We start from the raw sequence: 18,774 nt of genomic DNA, 5'->3' as shown, positions 1-18,774 counted from the left end.
AAATCAATGTTTCTATGTATACATGTAAATTAAATCTGTAAAAGTAAATACCCAGACTTGTGGTCAAGATTACATCTTGCCTTCCATATTTAATTCACCTCTATACCTTCCCTGCCAAGTAATCTAAGCTGTGTTGGATGCATGCTTTAATGGTACTTCCTGTCAACTCAATATACAATCACATTCCAACATCTCTGAATGGAAGGCACTTAGATTCTCATAGGAACTATGATAATTGGCACTCATCCAATATAATAGACACATATGTAATTGATGTAAACTAGAAAATGGGTCTTCCTTGATTCATTGCTGGATAAATAATTGTGTGACGCACTTGACTAATGATATTGTAATACTGAGAATAATATTATAAATTAGTAATAATGAAAGTAATATTAATAATTACTAACATTTATATAGGGCTCACTATGTGCCAGGCACTTCTGTAAGCCATTTACCTTATTAAATTCATTTAATTCTTACAACATTCTCATAAAGTAGGTACTATTTTGCCCATTTCACAGAAGAGGACTTGTAAAGATACAAGTCACACAGCTATTTAGTGCCAGATGGAAATTCAAACAAAGATAATATGACTCCAGGTTTCCTCCTTCTAACCATTATACTGTCTTTCTAATATGCAGTGATAAGCTCAGATCGATTTTTTAAAAAATAATTTCTGAAAGTAGTGAAATATTGTATTTTGAAGACATTCTTGATTGTCAATTTAACAAACTTTTTTTGAGTGCCTACCCAGGACTGATTTTATATGGCTGTCCAATGTTAAATTGTTCACCTTTGGATCCTAAAACACACATGTATAAGGTACCCAGAAAAATATATAGTGTATAAGAACTGCCACATTATACAAAGCACGTAAGAAATAAAGATCTAAGTGTTGGTCAGTCATCTACAAGAACACACTTTTGAGGACTTTGCTTATCACAGTATGGTAGTGGGGGCTCTTAAAGATTCATCCCACCACAATACAACAAACTATTTTAAAACATGGCTGTGTTGTGAGAAGTTAGGGGAGTCTCCAAGGGCAAAAAGGGTTAAAGAGAAAAGAACAAAGCTGAGACTTGTGTGTTGAGTGTAGGTACACAAAGGGGAAAGCTAGGCTTGCCCTGGGATGCCAAGAACAAGACCAGGGCTTAATGCAGGGTGAGCACACTGAAAAAGACGAGCCTAGGACAAAAGCAAATTAAATTTATCTAGGTTAGAAATGATCCCTGATTATTTACAGAAGCAAATTCAAGGCTCTGTGCAGGTGGCCATTACAATTTAGGTCCTTAAGATTCTTGCAAATTAGGTTTAATCAAATAAGAGCACTTAACCCCAGTCAACAACCACATAAAAAAACAAGGGGTTGGGGTAGTGAAATAATCGGGAAGAAAACCAAAACAACAGATAGAAACCCCCAAGACTCCAGATATGGAATAACAATATGTGAAATGTTAAAGGAATTAACAGATGAGATTAAAGAGAGAGAAACAGGAGACTACCAAAGATGCCCAAGCAGATTTGAAAAAGAACCAAACAGAACTTAAGGAAGTGGAAGCATGGTGGTCGAAATTAAACATTAAATGGACTAAAGAGCGGATTATACTCAGCTGAAGAAAGAAATGGTGAATTGAAAATAGATCTAAAGAAATTTTCCAGAATGCAATCCAGAGAGATGGTATGATTAGAAGTATAAAAGACTTGTTAAGGAACTCTTGTACACTGCTAGTGGGAGTGTAAACTGGTGCAGCCACTATGGAAAGCAGTATGGAGTATCCTCAGAAGATTAAAAATATATCTACCATATGATCCAGTCATCTCACTGCTCACTATTTATCCCAAAGAGCTTGAAAGCACAAATGCGTAAAGATATATGCACCCCTATGTTCATTGCAGCATTATTTACAATAGCGAAGACTTGGAAGCAACCTAGGTGCCCATGAAGGGATGGATGGATAAAGAAGATGTGGTATATATACACAATGGAATGCTACTCAGCCATAAGAAAGGATGAAATCCTGCCATTTGTGACAACATGGATGGACCTTGAAGGTATTATGAGAAGTGAAATGAGTCAGAGGGTGAAAGTCAAATACCGTATGATCTCACTCATAAGTAGAAGATAAAAACAACGACAAACAAACACATAGCAACGGAGATTGGATTGGTGGTTACCATAGAGGAAAGGAGGAGGGGGGAGGGCAAAAAGGGTGATTAAGCTCACATATGAGGGGATGGACTATAATTAGTTTTGGGGTGGTGAACATGATGTAATCTACACAGAATTCAAAATATATTATGATGTAATCTGAAAGCTATATAATGTTAGAATCTAATGTTACTGCAATTAAAAAAAAATAAAGATCATGAATGGGAAAAAAAAAACATGGAGGACAGAATGAGAAGACCTACTACTTGTATTATCTAAGTCTCAGAAGGATAGACTCAAAAGAATGAAAGCAAGACAATATTCGAACTGATGGCTGAGAATTTTCCAGATCAAGATTCCACAGAACAGGAAATACAAGCTATACCAAACCAGATTAAATAAAATTTACTTGAAAAAATGTTGTAGTGAAACTATAGAACACTAAAGGCAAAATCTTAAAAGCAGCCGAAGAGAAAAGATAGGACCACCAGTGCAATTACAGTTGGGTAAAGGTGACTTCTCGTCAGCAAAATGTAAGCCAGAAGAAAGGTATCTTCAAATGTTGAGGGAAAAAAACTCTTCTTCCAATTTGGGATACTCAGCAAGAGGTCTTTTTAGAAGAAGGACAAAAATTAAACTATTTGCACCTAGACAGATAATGATAATGTTTTCCATGAACATCCCTCTGTTAAAGGATCTTCTAAAGCAAGGATTAGCTAACTTTTTAACTGGCCAGATGGTAAATATTTGTGGACCATATAGTCTCTGTTGCAGCTACTGAGCTCTGCTGTACCAGTGCAAAAGCAGCCTTACACGGGATGTAAATGAATGGGTGTGGCTATGCTCCAATAAAACTTTACTTACAAAAATAGATGACCGTCCAGTCCAAGGATTGTAGTTTGCTGATCCCAGCTCTAAAGGATGTATCTAATGAAGCAGTAATTATTTCTTTCAAAAAAAATGTTTGCAAGACAAGCAAGCATACCTACCATGAAACTAAATGTAAAGAAACAAAGTATACAATAAAACACTGTGTAGATTGTTTTGTAGAAAAGGGGAGACAGAGCTTAACTATTGGACGGCACTGTTATATAAATTGGAAGAGATGTTTGCATTTCAGGTGTTTTCTGTTCTCTGTTTTGTTCAAAAGGGAGGAAGGGAGGTAAAGATATGAGTGAATGTTAGGCCTTGTTAAGTTGTTAGTTTGTGTGATGAAATTACAATGATAACGAGTAGAAGGATAGATCCTAAACCATAGGGGGAGAAATGGACCAAGAAAGACATACAAAGAAAAAAATGAGCATAGATAAAGGCAAAAAATATAGAAGGAACAATGTAAGGTAGTAGAAACAAATATTTTATAAATCACAAAAAATTTAAAAGACTGTAAGATTGGATAAAAAAAATCTAGCCTTGGGCTGTTTGAAATATACCTATAACCCAAGGATATGGAAAAGTTTGAAGTAACAAAACAGGTAATGAAATACAAGACAAATATTAATCAAAAGAAAGAGGAAAACTATTTTAATAACAGTTAAAACAAACTTAAGGGAATATTACTTCACCATGATAAAAAGTTTAACTCAACAGATAGATACAATTAAAAAATGTGCATAATAACATAGCACCAAAATAAACAAGTAAAAATTGATAAACTCTAGAAATAAGTTGACAGATTTAGCATTATATTCCAAAACTTCAACAAAGTTCTCTAACTTATTGATGTCAAGCAGAAAAATATTGTTAAAGACATGGGAGCTTTAAATAATTCAATTAACAGACTTGATTCGGTTAATATACATAAAATCCAGCTCAATAATTAAAGAATATACATTCTTCCCAATTACAAGTGGAACTCTTATCAAATTAATCACGTACTAGAGGCCATGAAAGAAATCCAGGAAACTGATAAATTTCTAAGTTTCAGCTTCATTCATTGACCACAATAACATGAAGTTAGAAATTAAAAAAGGATGAATATTTAAAACCTCTAATTTGAAAATTCTAAAAAAATTCTCATCTGTCAAGGAAGAAATCATAGGAAAAAATTAGACCTGAAGAATATTGAAAATACTCCACATCAGAATTTGCGGGACACAGTAATACTAGCATAAAGAAATTTACACCCTAAGTACTTATATTAAAAAATTAGAAAGACTGAAAATTAACAAGATAAGTATCTGACTTAAGAAGTTATATAATCCTAGAGAAAATAGGAGGGGAAATAAAGGAATAAATGAAGGAAAAAATGACTTAAGAATTTTTAGAAGCCTAAATGTGGCTCTTTTATAAAGATAAGTTAATTAGATAAATTTCTGAAAAGATTACTAAAGAAAAAAATAATATTGAGAATACAGCAAGGACTATAACTACAAATACAAAAGATAGTAAAAAAGAGAAGCAAATAGTGTAAAAATTTGTAGACCAGAATTGGAAGTGTTGATGAAATAGATGACTTCCTAGAAAAAAATTATGTATTGAAACTCATTTAAGAAAGCTTGGATAAGCCTATAACTAATTTTTAATTTAATGACCTACTTTGAATCTTCCAACAAGTTAAATACTTGGCCCAGAAAGTTTATAGAGGAGTTTTACCAAATTTCAACGAAATAATTATTCCAAACTGAGTGCTAAAAATATATATTATGACCAAATGTTCAAAAAGATAAATTCATGTCCAGAAAAGACATTAAAAGACCCAAGTCAATGGAGAACCACATCACAGTCATAGAGACTCAATATTGTACAGATATCAATTCTCTCTAAGTTAATCTACAAAATCAGAGCAATTCTTTTCAAAAGCCTAATAGGGCTTTTCAAAAATCTTAATAATCTATTTAGTCATTTCTTTCTTGCCTTATCATACATGTATACTAGCTAGTAGTTAAATTCTCATTATTAGGTTAAGAGAGTTCCCTTTGTTCCTAGTTTCCTGCTTAGGGCTAGAATGTTCAACTAGTTTGTTAAATTGTCCCAAATATGAACAAGGGTTGATTTTTATCGAATGTTCTCAATCTATTGAAACTCAATGTGCTGAACTATGTTTATGGATGTTTTAATATTAAACTAGACTTTCATTTCTGGGATAAACTCAACTTGTACTAAAACAGCGCCAAACATCAATTCATATATGACCACTTGAAATCCAGAAGAGGTGGCTTTGCAGCTCAGTAGGGAAAGGATAGACTAGTTGTGAAATAGTTATGAATCAACTCATTTTCCTTATGAAAAAAGTAAATTCAGTTCCTACCTCATACCATTCCAAAATGTTGATTCCAGATAAAGTGCGTACTGAAATGTAGGCAGCATCATTAAAACTTTAAGAAGGAAATATAGGAGAATATCCCTGTCTTTTAATTAGGGAAGGATTTCTTAAATAAGATATAAAAGGTCCAGCAGTAAGAGAAAAGAGACTTTGACGTAAATTGAATAACTTCTGTTTACTGAAAGACAACATAAATAAAGTGACAGTTAAAATCCAGGATATATTTATAAAACATATAAAACTGACAAAAGGTTAGTCTCCAGAATATTTAAAGAACTATAAATCATTAAGAAAATGATTAACAACCTAATGGGAAAATGGGTAAGAGAGATGAACAGGCGTTTCACAGAGTAGGAAATACAAATGTTTTATAAACATGTAAGAAGCTACTTAAACTAATTAGTAACCATAGAAATACAAGTTTAAAACATGATATGATACCATTATATACCTACCAAACAGGTAGAGGACTGATGATAACAGTCTTGGTGAGTATGTAGGCTATGATTAAACACAGATGGTAGGGATGTCCACTGGCACAACCACTCTGAAACATTTTGACATCGTCTAGTAAAGATGAAGATGAACCTCTCCTTTTATTTAACAACTCCATTCATATCCTAGAGAGCAGTGGGTTTCAAACTATTTTGACCATAACCCACGCAATGGGACCCAGCACTCTTATGTGTATGTATTTTTAGAACAGAAACAAAAGCATCAATAATACTTATCCATACTGCTTGTAATTACATTCTGAAATGTTCTGTTCTCTTTACCTAAAGAGTGACTGTCAAGAGTTTCTAAATAGATTTAAGAACCAACTTACCCTTACAACATTTATACACAGGGAGACAGATACAAGATGTTTGTATCTGCATTGTTCATCATAGCCAAAAATTAGAAACAACTTAAATCCTGCTGATAGTGTAAATAATAAAACACAATTTAACATTGTAAGCAACAAAAATGAAGTGCAATTTATCCATAAAAATATGGATGAATCTTAGAAACATAATGTTGAGTGAAAAATAGCAAGTTACAGAAGCTTATAATAAAGATGATGCTGTTTTCAAAATACTCAAAGGTAATGTTTATGATAATAGCCACAATTTACGAAGGATTACACTCTGCTAGACTTTTCTAAATTTTACACACACACGCACACACACGCACACATTTAAATTTACTGGCATTTGGTCATTTTGGTTTCTCTGAGAGAAAATATGTTGTATAATGCTATAATGTATATTTAAACCAGTTGTGGCAAAGTTCTTGTTATTACATTAGTTATATATAAAACATAAATTAGAGATGGGAAATAATTGTGAGCTGATGTATTTTAATTTCTTCCAGAATACACACACACATATATATTTAACACGTCTCTATGTATTTTTTTTTTTTTTTTGAGGAAGATTAGCCCTGAGCTAACTACCGTCAATCCTCCTCTTTTTTCTGAGGAAGACTGGCCCTGAGCTAACATCCATGCCCATCTTCCTCTACTTTATACGTGGGACGCCTACCACAGCATGGCTTGCCAAGCGGTGCCATGTCCGCACCTGGGATCCGAACTGGCGAACCCCGGGCTGCCGAAGCAGAATGCGTGCACTTAACCGCTGTGCCACCGGGCCGGCCCTCTATGTATTTTTGTATGCATACATTTATTAATATTTTTATATAGATATTTTAGAATCTGCTGTCACCAAAAAAGCATGTGAGCCTTAGGAACTCAGGTAACTTATTGATTATGTCTTTGAAATGAACAGTCAAAAATGTGACTGAAATTTTAAACCTGTCTGCAGTCATTCCTGTAGACTTGTGCCCACCGACCTCTCAGACGAGAGCATGGGCTAGGCTGTATCTGGGAAGTCCTGCAAGCACTCAAAGAACTTCTTTCAGCATTGCTTAGCTGAAAGGAGTTGGTGACAGTGCAATTTATTTGCCTATTGACTAAATAGAAAACTATGTCAAAAATAAGATGATTAAAAAAAAGATGTCTTATAGCTGTCTCTATGTGTGGCTCACCCCTAATTTTCCTTTCTGGCTTCGAATTTAGAGTTGAAGTAACAGGCAATTTTATCTAGAATCATGTGGTTCTCTAACTGTTCAGGTTTTGTGTTTTAGGCTACTTCTACTTTTCAGCATTTAGAATGAAAGAAAATCTCAAATTACTGTTTGAACTGGGATGTTAGTTTCAGACTAAATACCTATTTCTATGCTGTCTGTTGGTATTTTTCCGGCTAAAGTTCTTCTCCTAATAGTTATAATGTCAGAATAAGATATGTTTTAAATGAGATAGACTCTTAAATGAAAATCAATAGTGCATTTTCCATAAAACAAAATAGCTTTAAGAACTACTTCAGACGTTATTTTTAAACGTAAACATTATTTTTATAGATCCTAGGAAGTAGTTTTGACTTTTTATTACCCAATGGAATACTTAAAGGGTGTGGCCATTATATCTGGCAGTACGTGGTCTATTACACGTTCTCATTGAAATGCATCTAGTCACTAATGTAGAAAGTTCACATCAGAAAATTTTGTACTTTAATAAATTTTTTGAATAAGGTACGTGATATATTTTTTTATCTGTTGCGATTTCCCCTATTTATTTCCCTCAAGCAAGAAATACAGTTTTGATTCCTGAATGTTTGATTCTTTTCTCTACCACAATCCACTTTTCCTACCCCATCTCCCTTATACATACACACATGGATGCGCATGCACACACACACACACATACTGATATACACACTCATCTTTGAAATCCCACTTATTTTCTACTTTTATGTTGCCTTCTCCTACTTTCCTAGCTTATGTTGATTTTTATAGCAGCTGTTGTCTTATGGCTGATATTTGACATATACTGCCATAATATGGAGCAACATGGTAGAAAAAACATAGACTGTAGCTGGCTTTCAAATCTTGCCTCTACCTCTTACTACTTTCATTCTAGTGAACAGGTACTTAACCATTCTGTGCCAGAATAAAGAATGCATTTCAAAGATTAGAGGGATTGCATATTGAAGAATCTATCGTTACAGCTGCTATTTCATAGCTTAGCAATAATAATTAGTGCTAATATAGGTCGTGAACTGTGAAGATCATGAGAATTTACCTTGTTAGCCTGCTAGTTTCATGGATGTTGACAGAGGACACAATGTGCAATCAGAGACAAAGAACAGTTTACTACTCACAGCAATAGCAGTAGCTAGAGTAAACAATTTGGTAGATTCCCGAGCCCAAATTCCCACAGGGCAATGAAGAGGGCCAGTTAATACCTACATGCATAGTGGTTTGTATTACTGTAGGGAAATCCTGAACTGAGAGAACCCAATCTTATTTAAGAGGTAGGGCCCCAACCTGTGCCCCAGTTTATCATACTAGACAGTAAACAAATCCATTTGCTTGAGAAGAGACACTACTTCTATGTTCCAAGACTGCTCATTATACCAATATCCTTGAAAAGATAGTTTGGAACAAAGGTACTTGATTAGCGCTTATGTCTTAGAGTGCTTAGTCTTGCAACCTTTTGCTTGAAAATCTCCAATTGTTTCCCAGTCCTCTTAAAATAAAATCCAAACCCTCTATCTTGGCCTAGGAGTTCCTAAGTGATCTGTCCTCAGCGTATGTCCTGACCTCATTTTATACCAGCATACTGGCGCCTTCCCCTCTCTCAAACCCACCTACAGCCTTTGCTGTTTGTTCTTCCCCCAGATTGTCACCTAGCTAGCTCCTTGACATTCAAGATTCGGATTGAATCAGCTCAGCAAGTAAGGCCTTATCTGACCACCTAATGTTAAGTAATTCCCCAGGCATTCTATCACATCGCTCTGTTTTATCTTTTTTTCGTAGAAGTATATCAAACTTTTTTTTATTGTTTATTGTCTGTCTTTGCCTCCTGCCCAACCCTATCACACAGAATGTAAATTTGTTTTAGAGCTATATGTATATGTCTCTCTCTCAAGTCCTTATAATAGTATCATTTACTGCTCAGTCTCTCCCTAAGTACGTATTGAATGAACAGATGGAGGGATGACATAATACTCCTTCTACTTTATGCTTTTTGTTCCTCATTTTTTTCCTTGTACTTTTCCTTTCATTGTTTTGGTCAATAATATTAAACTTTATTATTTGATTTCTAATGAAGAACTTGTATTATCTCTAGGGTTAAAAAAAATAAGACTATTACAATAAAGAAGAAATTAAAGCTCCTCCCAAAATAACATAAGCCACCTACTTGTTGATGTTTAATAATACACTTTTCTGTTGAATCCTATTAGTGATAAACTAGCAGTTAGATAACCTGTTTGGATTCACTGGTACTGAGAATACCATAGTCTCCATAGGAGATTGTAACACGATGCCATGCTGTTTGTTGGCACTTAGAAAAATCCGTGTTTGCCTGCTAATTCCCACTAATGCCACGTGAGAGGCATTTGTTGATCTGTATAAAACTTAGAACACAAGAAATTAACTAATCACATATCTATTGAGATCTTATGGTTCACATGTTATTATTGGTTTTGATGAACAGTCAGAGGGCCTGGTTTTGAAATGCCAAGTATTTCTTTAGTCATCCTTATGACAGTTCTCTCTGTATGAAATTGTAATGACTACTTTATATTACAATTGGTCATTTAACAAAATTTTAGCTCCTTTCTGTCTTCAACTGTCTTTCTTGTACTCAGTAGTTTGCTTAGTGGAGGCGGTATGGGAGACTAATACATTTGCTAGACACTCTTTTGGAAATATGTATAGGAAAACAGTTTTGATTTGTGAATTAAATGCTTTTTTATTTTTAGTTTCTGTCTGCCTTCTCTTAGTTGATTCCACTAAGATGAAGGTGCTTTAAACATAACAGGTAACTAATTTAACAAGGGTTCATGTGCTAATCTTTTAAAAGACTGTGGTATTAATATAAGAAGTAGCTATTATCTAAAAGATATTTAATCACAGTTCTACAGTTTAATAATTTTCCGTTTTCTTTGTGGAATCACTGATTAAAACTGATCGTTTTTAAAAATTTATTTGTAATAGCAAGCAATAAAGGAAAATGTCAAAAAAAGAGAAGCAGAAGAAAGAGAAAAACGTGCCAGAATAGCCAAAGAATTGGCAGAGAAAGAAAGACTTGAACGCCAACAAAAGAAAAAGCGCTTATTAGAAATGAAGACTGGTGAGTACTATCAAATTTGCTCTTTATACTATGTATTAAGTATATCAGTATACTTAAGATATATACTGGTTACTTTATTAGCAGTTTAGTACACTTGGGCAAAAAAGGAAGATATGACCAGTTATTTGTATAGTTAACGTGTAGAACAATTTCTTTTTTTTTTTTTATGAGCTTCCCCCCCTTTAGTTTACTATCCCAGTAGTGTTTTCATTCTGACATGGTCGTAGGTGATTTGGGTCCTCTAGCCTACTGTTGCAGTTCCACTGTATTCACATTTCTTTGACTACTGCTTCAATAAGTAATCTGTAATAATTTATGCCAATTAATAAATTAACCACTTCAGGAAACTGTGGGAAATTCTGAAAGACAAGTAACCTGATTTCTTCAACAAAATACTCTTAAGGGGAGGAAAAAAGTAATAGAGGGAAAACGTTGGTTAAAAGAGATTCAAGAAACATATCAATCAATTGCAATAAATGGAAGTTATGTGTGTATTCCAATCCAGACAAATGCCAAAAAGAATGCCAAAAAAAAGCAGTCTGAAAATTTGAATACTTTTTTTTTTGTAGACATGACAATGTTGTTGTGAATATGTTTTAAAGTATCTTTTAGGAAGCGATACTGAAATGTTATAGATGAAAAGACATGATGTCTGGGATTTCAGTCAAAATAGTCTGGCGTGACTAGGAAGTAGGCAGGTGTATAGATAAAACAAGATTGGCTCTAAATAATAATTGCTAAAGTTGGGTGATGGGTACTTGGAAGGGAAGGGTGGAGAAAAGGATGTGTTCACTATACCATTTTCTCTGCTGTTGTATATTTAAAAAAAATTTTAATAAAAAATTCTTGGAAAAAATTTTTACAAAGACAGAAAAGTACAGTTCTATAGAGATATGTCTGTATATTTTCAAGAAGCAAAAGAATTAAGTAAATTGTAGTTAGGTTTTCACCCCCTCAAAATTCTGGCTCTCCCACCTCCAAGTCACTAAGGATTGCAGAAGGCTTTAATTAAAATCCATCAACTTCACTGCTAAATTACCATAGTTTACAACTCAGGGCTGCAAATTCACCTGAGGTTTCCCCAGGGCAGACTGAGATGCCTTCTTTGCTTTCATTTTTACTGACATATTTTATCTTTAATAAAGCAAGCTGAGTACCTTAATGTATCACACATGTTTCTTACAGGGGAAAAAAGTCATCTAAGCACAATTTCTTGTTTATAAGAGTACACTTGAAATTCAGGAAGTGTTCTCAGAAATATCTTAAAATGTTAACAAAAATGGAGATCAGAAGGCTTAGCATTGATTTAAAAAATGCTTCTGGAAATCATTTTTAAAATAATCTATTACTGCCTAATTTACCAGACATTCTGATAGTTGAGCATTAGCTCATTTAGTTTTGGTTACAGAGTCATCTACATGAGTTACTTGATGGCAAATGGGATGTGTTCTTTGTCGGTTTTGCCCAAGGGTCTATCACACAGAGCTGCTCAGCAATTCTTTGTTCTATCAATCTGGAAAATTAGAACCTGATAGGAAGCAAAAATTTTAATGAAACTTCAAATCCAATGTAATCTTAATAATGTTTTCATTTAAATTTATATTTCTTCTGGAGAGTTCCATTTTTAAGAATAACTAAGTTTATTTTTCCAATTTAAAAATAATACTTTAGTGTTATAGAAAACACGTAAAACATAATAGATAGATCAAACGACAATTACCCATACTCCTCCTATCCAAAGAATCACTGTTAATATTTTGGCAAATTTTTCTTTCAGTTTTAAAATTTTCTACTTTTTGGTAATAGCTATGTGATCCTAGAGAATATGCAGTTTAGGGTCTCACTTTCTCTTGCTGAACTTTCTGAATGTTTCATGTTATTCTTAATTTGTAATTCTTCATTTGTAATTTTTAATATCTATGTCATTGCATCCACTGGATATGCCATATCTAATTTAACTTGCATTAGTCAGTAATGAAGTCATAGAACGATAGTTAGTTCCATCTTTTCACTGTGATAAATACATTTATGCAAAAGTAACTAACAAATGTTTATACTTTTTAGGATATGGAATGGAAAAGGATAAATATTTTTAAGACTTTTGCTGCATGTTGCCAAATTATTCTAATTTCACCAACTTTTAACATTAATTTATGAATGTGCCTTGGTGTTGAGTATTCTCATTTTTTCAGATTTTTGTTAATCTAATAGATTAGGAAATTGTGTTCTATTATCTTAGTTTGCATTTCTTTGAGTGCTACTGAGGTTGGACATTTTTTCAAGTGTTTGTACTCCATTTGTATTTCCTCCTTTGTGAATTGTGTCGTCTTAGTCTTTTTCTTATGGATTTACAAAAGTTAGCTCATTATGTATCAGTATTTACCTTTTAAATTTATTTTCTCAGTTTGGCTCTTATTTTTATATCTTGACATATAAAAGTGTTTTGAAGGGGAGCAAAATATGCTACCCAAAAATATGCTACTTTAGCATATTGATTATTTTGAATTAAAGTTACTTGAGAAACAGCCTGAGCAAGAAGGACAGTCTGACCCTTTGCCTCCCTGAAAGCAGGAAATAAATCTCTCAGGTGAAAAGTACCCTTCCTGTATCAGGAGAAAGAGGGCACCCTTATCGCCAGAGATGGGGAATTTAGGGCCAAGAAGGCTGTAGGAACCAACCTGGTTACTTCCTTACTAATTTATCACCCCAAGCCCTACTTTCTTTTTCTTGTCAATTCTTCACAAATTTATTCTTTCTTTGTCTAAAAGGTATAAAAGCTGCCTGCTTTGGTCACTGCTTTGAATCTCATGTTTTTATGGGTTCCTGTATATATGAAATCAAATTTGGTTTTCTCCTGTTAATCTGTCTTATGTCAGTTTAATTATTAGACCAATCAAAGAACATAGAAGGGGAAACGGGATAAGTTTTCCTCCCCTACAGTTTCCACTTTGTTGTATAATGCTTTATTATAATCTTTGCTTTTATTATTTTTTTCTATCTTTAAGTTTAGAAAGTCATCTTTTCAGCAATTTATCTCCTTCAATTTTTTTCTAGTTTCGGTCACAGTAGTGCGCCCTTATCCATGTGGGATGTGCTCCAAGACCCTCAGTGGATGCCTGAAACTGCACATACTACTGAGCCCCGTATATACTGTTTTCTCCTACCCATACATACCTATGATAACGTTTAATTTATAAGGTAGGCATAGTGAGAGATAACAATAACTAATAATAAAATAGAACAATTATAACAGTAGACTGTAATAAAAGTTACATTAATAAAAAAGTTACTTTAATAAAAGTAGATCTTAGCAACTTCAGCATATGACCTTTTTCCTTTCTTTATTAAGTTGAGAACTTTAACCTTTTCACTTAAAGGAAGCACTTTATGGCTTCTCTTTGGCATATGCGGGTTGTCAGGATCACGCCTTGTGCTTTGGGCTATTATTAAGTAAAATAAGGGTTACTTTAACACAAGCGCTGCCATACTGTGACAGTTGTTGTGATAACTGAGATGGCTACGAAGTGTCTAATGGATAGGTAGATCATACAGCATAAATATTCTGGACAAAGGGATGATTCACGTCCTGGACAGAGCGTGGCAGCACAGCACGAAATTTCATCACACTACTCAGAACAATGCACAATTTAAAACTTAGAATTGTTTATTTCTGGAATATCCCATTTTAATATTTTCAGATAATGGTTGACTGCAAGTAACTGAAACCACAGAAAGCAAAACCACAGATAAGGGGGATCTATGATATTCGTAATACTATTCTGCTCCAATTATTCGTAATTCTTCCTTAATCGTTCATATATTTGACCTATAGGTTTTAATAAACTAGGGTCTGTGTTTTCTGAATTTTACCAAAACTGTTCTAATATTTAACCATAAATTATGGTTAATAATTGGTTTATGTTGTTTTCAGATAGGTAATTTTATGTTGAAGACATTTTCTATTGTTAAATACCAAAATAGATTTGAATATTTTTTATTTTTAAAATAAATTTCAAGAAAGTTTTGCATCTTTTGTTAATCAAATAGCTCATCTTATTTAACTTATTTGATTTTTTATAAGACTTTTTCTATACTATCTCTTCCCAAGTATCGTCTGCAAATTATCATAGATGAGTCTCAAATAATACAAGGCTCTCACTTGATAAGGGTTTCCAAAGCCTTTAGTTGCTGAGGTCCATGTGTGCCATACATACATTTTGACATTTCCGAGAGAATGTTCTTCAAAGGAGAGTCTGGGGTATAATGATTTATGTGAATGACATTAAATAAATCCTGTAAAATAATACATCTTTAAAATAAATATGATATACATGTGTGAATATTTTAATAGATTTAATAAGGAAGTCATTTAATACAAGGTGATAGCATTTGTTACAACAGAAAGCTACAATGTGGAAAGCTACTTTTGGAACATTTTCTCTTTTAAAAACATTTGAAAATTTTGGAAATCAACTTGGATTTTTTTTCTCATAGGCTATGGAATTTTAAAGATATATCACCAATTTCATAGCACCTAAACATATAATTTTTTCACCAAAATGAAAGACCTCTTCTAAAACCCCCCAAAATGATGATTATTCTGAATGGTCTTTAGTTATCTTTTAAACATAACATGACTATTAATATAGAAGAGCAGAGTATTCACTCTCAATATTCATGTAGCTGTTATAGCCAAGTAAGTCATATAAGTATCAAATATATTATTATTTATTTGTTGATAACTTTTCTCAAGTTTAAAAATAGTACAAATATGCAGTCACCTTTTCCTTTCCATGTTGGATGTAGAATATGCTTTTTGTCAAATCATGGTTTTCATAACATTTGGAGGCTTTAGGAAGTAGAAGTTACTAAAACAGTATGTCTAATTAGCACGTGATTCCTGAAAATATTCTTATGCAAAATATCAACTTTTGATACTTTTAATGGATGTAAATTTTATGCATTTTTGATATTTGCCAAATACTATCTTTAATAAAGACATTGTATTATTATGAAAAGTATAAGTGCTATGGTCTTCCGTTATTATTTTATTGGTTTGGAAAAGAAATTTAATAGCTAGGCCTCTTTTATTCATCAACAAATAGTTCTTTTCTGTGTGGTGAGATTATAGTGATAATAAGGATAAATAAGGTCTCTGCTGTAATAAAGTTTAAAATTCTAGTGAGTGAGGGGCTGACCCGGTGGCGCAGTGGTTAAGTGTGCAGGTTCTGCTTCGGTGGCCCAGGGTTCCCTGGTTCGGACGTGGCACTGCTTGGCAAGCCATGCTGTGGTAGGTGTCCCACATATAAAATAGAGGAAGATGGGCACAGGTGTTAGCTCAGGGCCAGTCTTCCTCAGCAAAAAGAGGAGGATTGGCAGCAGATGTTAGCTCAGTGCTAATCTTCCTCAAAAAAAAAAAAAATTCTAGTGAGTGAATTGGACAATCACATATATAAGATAATTTCAGATTATGTAAAGTTGTATGAAGTAAACTAAAACAAGATAATCCAATGCAGATGGAGACTGAAGATGGTCAGGAGTGACAAAATTTGGTCTTAGAGAACTAAGGAGAATATTAATGTATATCAGACTTACTAATTTAAAATACTGGTTATAAACTCCTTAGAAATTGGTAGGATAACCAGGCTCGTGTTTATATGCTATACTATATGTGCTAATATAGTGTATTTTTTAAATATCTTATTGTGAGGTCAGCTAGCACTTTATGTTATTTTTCTTTGGTGCTGCTCTAATCTTTCTAGAAGTTGTCAGTCTGGCTTTCCGATTCTTAAAAAAATGTAGAAGGGTGAAATGTTGAATTTACATTAGTGTTTTCTCACCTCTCTGGAGCAGGAACTTTTTGTTTTATCTTATTTTTGTAAGTAGGACACGCACCCTTGAATGATAGAGGAAGAGAAAAATCTTCACATAATCCCACCATAAATCCCACAGAGAGCTTCCTTCCACATATTTTCATGACTTTAGTATTTTCACCATGCAAATAAGAACTGTGTTTTTTCACAGTTGTAGAAATGCGTGTGTCACCACCTGAGGTAGGAGAGTAACTTAAATCCCTGCTCTTTCTTATCCCTCCTACATCATTACTTGCCCTTGGCAGGAGAGCGGCAACTGTTTTTAAGTCTACCGTTTATTATCACTATCATTTCAGAATGTGGTTTTTGTTAATAGAATGCAAATAAAGATAGAATAGTGGGCTAAATTTTCCTAAGAAGAAAAATGAAGCATTAAAAATCCTTTTGAACAGCAGAACTAAGAAAACACAGCATCTTGTATTATCATGTTATAGCTTTAAAAGGTTATTTTTCTCATTTTTGTTTTCTTTAAAAATGATGAGCCTCGAGGTCTCTTAAATATTCACATAGAAAATTTTGGTTATTTCTGTTGAGTGATTTTGTATTAGATTAAACAAACAAGCAAATCAACCACATTTCAAAATGTCTTTATTTAATTAGTATGTCAATTTTGAATGCATTTTCTGAGGTTGATGTTTAAATTTGACTTATTTTAATTTACAAGACACCCAAAGTATTAAACATCTGATGTAGAAACTAGTAACTATAGACATTAGTGTTTATTTAAAGTGCATAGCTATCCTTATGTGTAATCATTTCTAGTAAGACAAATAGTAATAGCAATTTTGTGTGATTATGTACAAGTTTTTTGAAACTGCATTTCTGTGTCTTAATCATAGAAACGAATAGGGCATTTGATAATGGAATTCAAATATTATGCTTTAAGACTTCCTGAGAATGTAAGTTGATTCACATAATTTTTAAATAGCTCATCAGAATGGCCTTGAAAATGGACCCAGTGTTGTATAATTATGTTTTGTGGGGGAAGTAAATAGGAGCTTATTTAATGGAGCAATAAAAGCTATATGAGCAGCTCCTATATTTTAGTCTTTAGGTTACAATTTGTTTATTATTTATTAGATTTAAATGTCTCATTTGGTGCAACTTCAGTCTATTAAATAAAGAGATAATGAGCTTTTAGAAATCTGTTGTTTACCCACACGGCCAAAACTGCTCCTTTGTTTTCCATTCTGCAATTTGGAATAACTAAGCAATTAGGCCTCCATTTTAGAGGAAATGCATGTTACATAAATACTACTTGGGAATGTCTGCCAATCTCAACAGATATGCAATTAATGTGTGTACTTGCTTTCATAAAGTCTTTGATGATTATGCTGTCCTCTACAGATATCATAAAGCTTAGATCCTTTTCCATAATTGCATATATTCTAGTTTTGTGCAATAGTGCTTTCAGTTTTCCAGCATTATTGGCAATTGATGCATGTAAGTAGGTCAGTAGTTTTAATCATTTCTCTGTTTAGAAGAATATAACAAATTACATTCCGTTGGTGTTGATATATTTCTCTTTTCTTACCTTCATCTTTTATGGAATAGTAATAGTAATAGTAATAATAATAATATTTATAGGACCAACAGCACCCACTACTACTACTGTTTATTGGTCACATATTATTTGCCAGGCTCTGCATGTGTTCATTATTGCATATAATGCTTGCTACAAACTTAGGAGACTATTTTTATCAAAGAATTGTTTAATTTCTTTGGATAGGGTCACAGATTTAGCAAGCAGTGAAGCCAGTACTCAAGTTTTCTGACCAGAGGCCTTTTCTTTTTCCTTCTTTTTGGTAAGGAAGACTGGCCCTGAGCTAACATGTGTTGCCAATCTTCCTCTTTTTGCTTGAGGAAGATTGTCACTGAGCTAACATCCATGGCAATCTTTCTCTCTTTTGTAAGTGGGACGCTGCCACAGCAGGGCTTGATAAGCAGTGGATGGGTCCGCACCTGGGATCCAAATCAGTGAATCCCAGGCTGCTGAAGTGGAGTGTGTGAACTTAACCACTACACCACCAGGCTCATCCCCAGAGGTCATATTTTTATTGTACTATTATTCCTTTACTCCTGATGATTCAACCATAGTGCAGGAAAAAGGGGCCAAAATGAATTTGAGTAATTGATAATTGGCACTAGCCTATACTTATATATGGAGGTTGACAATTATCTTCCCTGGAAACCTTTGAGAGGGACAACTATCTCTTTGGTACCATAATCAATAGTTTTAAACTATATAGCATCTTCCTTTGTGTTGGGAAATTTTGGCAGGATTCCCAAATTAGGAATGTTCCCCTAC

General features: G+C 33.5%; 1 protein-coding gene across 3 annotated transcripts in view; it reads left to right on the top strand.

Moving 5' to 3' along the window:
• The window catches only part of DIAPH3 (diaphanous related formin 3), a 484,563-nt gene that overhangs the window by 320,827 nt on the left and 144,962 nt on the right, over positions 1-18,774 (top strand). For all 3 annotated transcript variants that reach the window (XM_070578871.1, XM_070578869.1, XM_070578872.1), the window contains one exon: positions 10,458-10,593. In XM_070578871.1, the coding sequence (XP_070434972.1) occupies positions 10,458-10,593 (136 nt within the window). The remainder of the gene's footprint in view (positions 1-10,457; positions 10,594-18,774) is intronic.

The sequence above is a fragment of the Equus przewalskii genome, chromosome 16 (genome assembly GCF_037783145.1).
Source record: "Equus przewalskii isolate Varuska chromosome 16, EquPr2, whole genome shotgun sequence".
Taxonomy (NCBI): domain Eukaryota; kingdom Metazoa; phylum Chordata; class Mammalia; order Perissodactyla; family Equidae; genus Equus; species Equus przewalskii.
This window is presented reverse-complemented; position numbering and strand designations above follow the sequence as displayed.